General features: G+C 44.7%; 1 protein-coding gene across 1 annotated transcript in view; it reads right to left on the bottom strand.

The window, feature by feature from the left end:
* The window catches only part of SEZ6L (seizure related 6 homolog like), an 82193-nt gene extending 78797 nt beyond the window's left edge, over positions 1–3396 (bottom strand). Inside the window, exon 1 of the mRNA XM_007461211.1 lies at positions 3360–3396. Within this exon, the coding sequence (XP_007461273.1) occupies positions 3360–3396 (37 nt within the window). The remainder of the gene's footprint in view (positions 1–3359) is intronic.
* Between the last annotated feature and the right edge of the window lie 1933 nt (positions 3397–5329).

Here is a 5329-nt window from a genome sequence, read left to right as displayed (position 1 = left end):
CAAACCAAAAAAAAAAAAAAAAAAAAAAGAATAGCTATAACTGAATCGCTTTGCTGTACAGCAGAAATTAACACAACATTGTAAATCAACTACACTTCGATTAAAAAAACAACGAAGTTAGGAAGGCAGACGCACAGCGATAACCCAATACGGTACCAAACCGAAGAGACAGAGCTTTAATTACATCCTTATGCTGCTTTTCTCTCTCAAGACAGAATGGGGCAACACTGAAGGCAGCTGAGCATTTGTTCTGCTACCCAAGTTGTGGGGGAAACATCTCCCTCTCTCTTTTTTCTGACGTTGATGGGGAGATGGGAGGTTAGACTGGGAAGCATCCCACTGAAGTCGAAAAAGCACAAGTTCTGAAGCTCTGAAGCTGAAGATCTGTATCTTAAATGCCCGCAGAATGGCCAGGAACAGCCTGGATTCTAAGCAATAGCACATCACACAGGCACGAAGGGATAGAAGGAGAAGTGGAGCAAACAGAAGCCGGACGATGCTTCTGCTATAATGTTCTGTGAAAACAGCAAGACGTGAAATTCTATGGTGTGGATGCAAACGACTAGACACAACCAACTCAAACAAATCGCAATCAGAGAGTCATTTTTTGACTTGGAGGAAAGGCCCCCAAGTGTGATCCTGATTGCCTCTGGGGGGTGGGCCTTTCAGGGATGTGTTTTCTTCCTTCTGCTTTTTGACATTTTCTAAAATGTGCATAAGAAGTATTCAAAACTTTCTTAAGTGAAAAAAATTTTATGAAAAGAGCAGGGTTTAAATGCTGCCTTGTGATGGAGAGCAGGAGGGAAAGCAGACAAACATTTGTAATCACAGATTGCTTCATTCACTAGTCATTGAACCCCTTTGGGATGCAGTCTCCCAGCGGGGATGATGATAACTCTTCTCTCACTGGACTTGTGAATTAGTAGTCAAAGTGGCTACTTTTAGGAAGCAGGAACGGCAGGTGGATCAATGGATATATTTTTGATAAACGGCAGTACAAAAACGTTAGTCACTGTTCTCATCAACAATATTCATATCTAATTCAGTGGTGCTTTCTGGTACCTTCATCTTCCACAATAAGGACTTGCTCGGCCCCCACAGGGACAAAACCAAAAACGAAATGTCACCTCTTATAGATGGAAAGTGTCCCAGAGTTCCTGGTTACAAAGTGCCCAGAGGAAGGACTTGAGGTCCAAAGAGGGAAAATGGGCTGCCCAGGGTCACACAGCATGTTAGCAGCCATAACAACACAAGGCTATTTGAGGCTTGAAAAACCACATCAAAGCACATCAGACAAAACCAGAAACAAAGAATGTCAGTTCATTCCGTGCCTTCTACATCTGGGCTGGATAATTCCTTGCTGTGGGGCAAGGGGCTGTCCTGTGCATTGCAGGATGTTGGGCAGCATCCCTGGTCTCCACTCGCTAGAGGCCAGTAGCAACCTCCCCCCACCCCCTGTGACAATCAGAAATGACTCCAGACATTGCCAAATGTCCCTTGGGCGGGGGCGGGGGGGAGCAAAAGACCACTGATGACCACTGGTACTGCCCCCAGAACTGAATAGACTTTCCCTCCCATTCCTGGGGTTGATCTGCTTTGTTTTGCTTAAATCACTGAATTTTAGGGCGGAGAAGGTCTTAGCCTAATCCCCATCTTACAGATAAGGACACTGACATAAGTGAGGGCTGTATTTCTTTCTCCCACTCACATTTGATCATTCATTCATTTAGCGAGCACCTACTATGTGCCAGACACAGGCAACAGGTGCTAGCATCCAGAGGCCCACCTTGGACAGCAAACAGCCAGAGCTGATGAATACGACCCATTCCTTTCAGCCAGACCCAGCTCACTCAGCCCTGCGGGAACAAGGACCCTCTGGACTTTGAGAAGACTTTCTGGGACAGAAAGGGCAGAGATGGGGGTGGGCTTCGGGTGCCGTGGGGTTTCATCTGGTGCCTCAGTCAGAGCCCTCTACCTGTGCCTGGGCTAACAATACTAACATTCAGATGGTGACTGACACTCTGCAAAGTGCATTCCCAGCTGTGATCTCATTCCAACCTCCAAACAGTTCTGTGAACTTGGCATTTTGTTTTTCCCATTTTATAGATGAAAATAAAAATCAAGCCTCAGAAAGAGGAAGTGACCTGTCCAAGATCACAGAGCAAATTGGGGTTGGATTAGACACGTTCTGACCTTGTTTCCTGTGTCCTTTCCTCTTTTCCACATAAAATAGTTTATTTGAAAAATGCAAGAGTACCTGAAAGGTGTAAAATCAGAAGTATCAGCCCTGTACCACCCCGACCCACCCACCAGTCCTGCCTCCCAAAGGGAACCCCTGTTAAGAGGATCTTGTTTAATCTCCAAATAAAATGTGCTGATATAAAAATAATAAAGCATTTTCACCTTAAAAGGTGTGGCAGCACACAGGAGTGTGGGGTTGAAGTCAGAATTGCTTGGGTTCCAGACTCAGCCTGCTGCTAACTGCCCACAAGACCCTGGACAGTCCCTTCCCTTCTCTGGGCCTCCCTGTTCTCATCTGTAAGGTGGGATCACACCAGCCTTATCTCTTAGGCTTGTCAGAGAGTAAGATGAGACCATGAGTATACAGCACGGCTCACAGAGCAGCTGTCAGCCCTCATAAAGCACTGTTGTCACTGTCGATCTAAACATTCACAGAGTTATGACATCGTATATATTGCTCTGGCACTTACTAAGAGGTGCGTTTTGAAATATTCCAGCCATTCAGAAAGAGTTGAAGAGTAAGGCAACAATACCCGTGTGTGTACACCTTTAGCTTAAGAAACAGCAGGCAAACCAGTACAGCGAATCTCTGCTCGTTCCTCCCTCCCACCCTCTCCTTCTTCTCCACCTCCTGGGAGTAACTACCGTCCTGAATTTGGCCTTGAGCATATTCTCACTTATTATGTGCATTATGTATATTTTACTATTATTATTAGTTATTGTGTGCATTTGTTTATTGTGTCAATATCTCTGAACAATATATTGTGCAGCCTGTTTTCAAACTTTATATATGAATCCTCCTGCAACCTGCTCCTTCCTTTCCTTTCCTTTCGTTCAACATTTTACGAGATTCATCCGTGTTGATAAGTGTAGTTCTGATCAATTCATTTTTCACTGCCGTATAGTATTCCATTACGCTAGTGCCCCACCACCATTTTTTCACTTAAAATCCATCATGGCTATCTTTTTGTCAGCACATATGTGGCCACTTCATGCTTTTTTAATGGCTACATTAAAATATAAACATATACATTATTGAATCAGGCTCTTAATCGATTCATATTCAGGTTGTTATTCTCCACCCTGTCTTCTCAAATAACACTGCAATAAAGACATACCTTTCGTGAACATGTCCAGGTAATTCTTCAGGAACATGTACCAGAAGTTGTATTGCTCAGCCAAAAGATTTACCTATTTAACATTTTGATTGATGCTGAAAAAACACCTTCCAGAATAACCTAAACTTGTTTATTTACCCTGACACCTACTCTACACAAGAGTGCTGCTGCCCTCCAGCTCTGTCTATGCTTAACTTCTGGTGACTGTTAACTTGACCATCTAAGTTGGAACCTGGGGCAGCTGGATCCAGGCATAGTGGGTTTCTAGAATGCACCCCCCTGCCCCAGGTGATTCCGAGGTGCTCTCTCGCTTTCTCTAGTTGTTGCTGCAGGTGTGCCCACGGTTGGTCCTGACCTTTCGCCTGCCTCACCACACTTTTACTCCAGAGCACCCAGGAAGCCCACCCCACCGTAGCCAGACTTTGTGTCACAGATCAGGCCGGGGATTTGTGGCACATGAGGGCTAGCAAGAGAGTGTGGATGCAGTGGCTTGGTAGCAAAAGAAGTTCCATCTAAACAGCTGTAGATTTCTAGGTAGATGGGCTGCTTGGTCAGGTCCCCAAACAGAAGGACGGTTATGGTCATGACACCCAGTGGGATGGTACAAAGTGTTCACAGTACCAAGTGTTATTTCTATTAGCAAAACTCTGGAAACAATTTACCTGCCCATCTATAGGGGGCTAGTTAAATGATTGTAGAAACACAAGATGGAATACACGCAGGGCTCAAACAGATGAGATGAAGTCCCCGGTGAATTACATGGTGAGTAACCCGGTGAGAATGTTCAGAATTACATCTCCCCTTTGACTCAAGTCCACTTAACTCCTGCAGAGAGATGTCTGCCCACGTGCAAAATGACATACATGCAAGGTTAAGCAATGCAGCACTCTCCGCAAACGACTTGGAGACAAACAAAGTACCCATCAATAAGGTTAAATCAATTACGGAACATCCAGACAGAATGCTGTGCAGCTGCAAGAAAAGGATGGCGAAGCTATCTGTGGACCAAAGAGGAGAGATGGCCGTGGTCCGTGTTAGGTTAAAACGCAAAGTGCAGAACAGTACACAGAATCTGTTGTTTTTTGTGTAGAAATGGGGAAAGAAAATAAAGCTAGATTTGTTGGCATTTGCTTATATGTGTATAAAGAAACTCTGAAAGGAGACACAAGAAACTAATCATGATGGTTTTATAGGGGAGGTGGGACACTGGAAATAGGATGGCGAGTAATGGTGGGAAGGACGATTTTCACTACATACCTTTACATCGATACATATGTATGTATCTATGTGTATGTATATGTATATATACATATATAGCTGTGTGTGTCTGTATCAATATTACCTATTCAACAACTATGTAACTAATTTAAAAATAACATAAAGAACAACAGATCTATGTGCCAACACAATTCAGTGTGAGGTGAAAAAAATCAAGGTAGAGTAGTGGGTATAACAGCCCTCATGGGAGTGGAAGGAATACGTTTGAGCAAAGTAATGGGAATTGCCTTAGCAGAGCAGGACTGAGGCTTGCAGTGGGAGAGGGAACCACTTTTTACTGTGCATCATTTTTTAATAATTTCATTAATTTGCCATGTGTGTGCTATTTTTATAGCAATACTAACTAGTAATAGTACTTAACTCCCTGAGGTTTGCCACCCCAGTTTCAGAGGAGGGCAGAGAACCCCAACCTTTCTCAGGGTTTCAGACGGCTCTCACATTTCCACCGGGGGTGGGGAAAATGTGCATCGCTCCAGCAGGGAGTGGGTCCACTTCTCCTTCTCTCCCTCACTTCTCCTGAGAGAGGAGGGATCATCTGATTGGAGGTGTTAGGGAGGGAGGTGCTTGGGATATCTGATATCCATGGCATCCCGTTTCCAGGGCAACAGCACTGGACCAAAAGGCCGGCAGTGGGGCTCCCCCTCTGTCCCCCCTCTTTTCCAGACTTCTCTCCTTGGGCCTGGGTACGCTGA

Source organism: Lipotes vexillifer, unplaced genomic scaffold, assembly GCF_000442215.2.
Source record: "Lipotes vexillifer unplaced genomic scaffold, Lipotes_vexillifer_v1.1 scaffold691, whole genome shotgun sequence".
In the NCBI taxonomy this organism is placed as follows: Eukaryota; Metazoa; Chordata; class Mammalia; order Artiodactyla; family Lipotidae; genus Lipotes; species Lipotes vexillifer.
The sequence above is the reverse complement of the archived record's forward strand: the minus strand, read 5'-3'. Positions and strand labels throughout refer to the sequence as shown.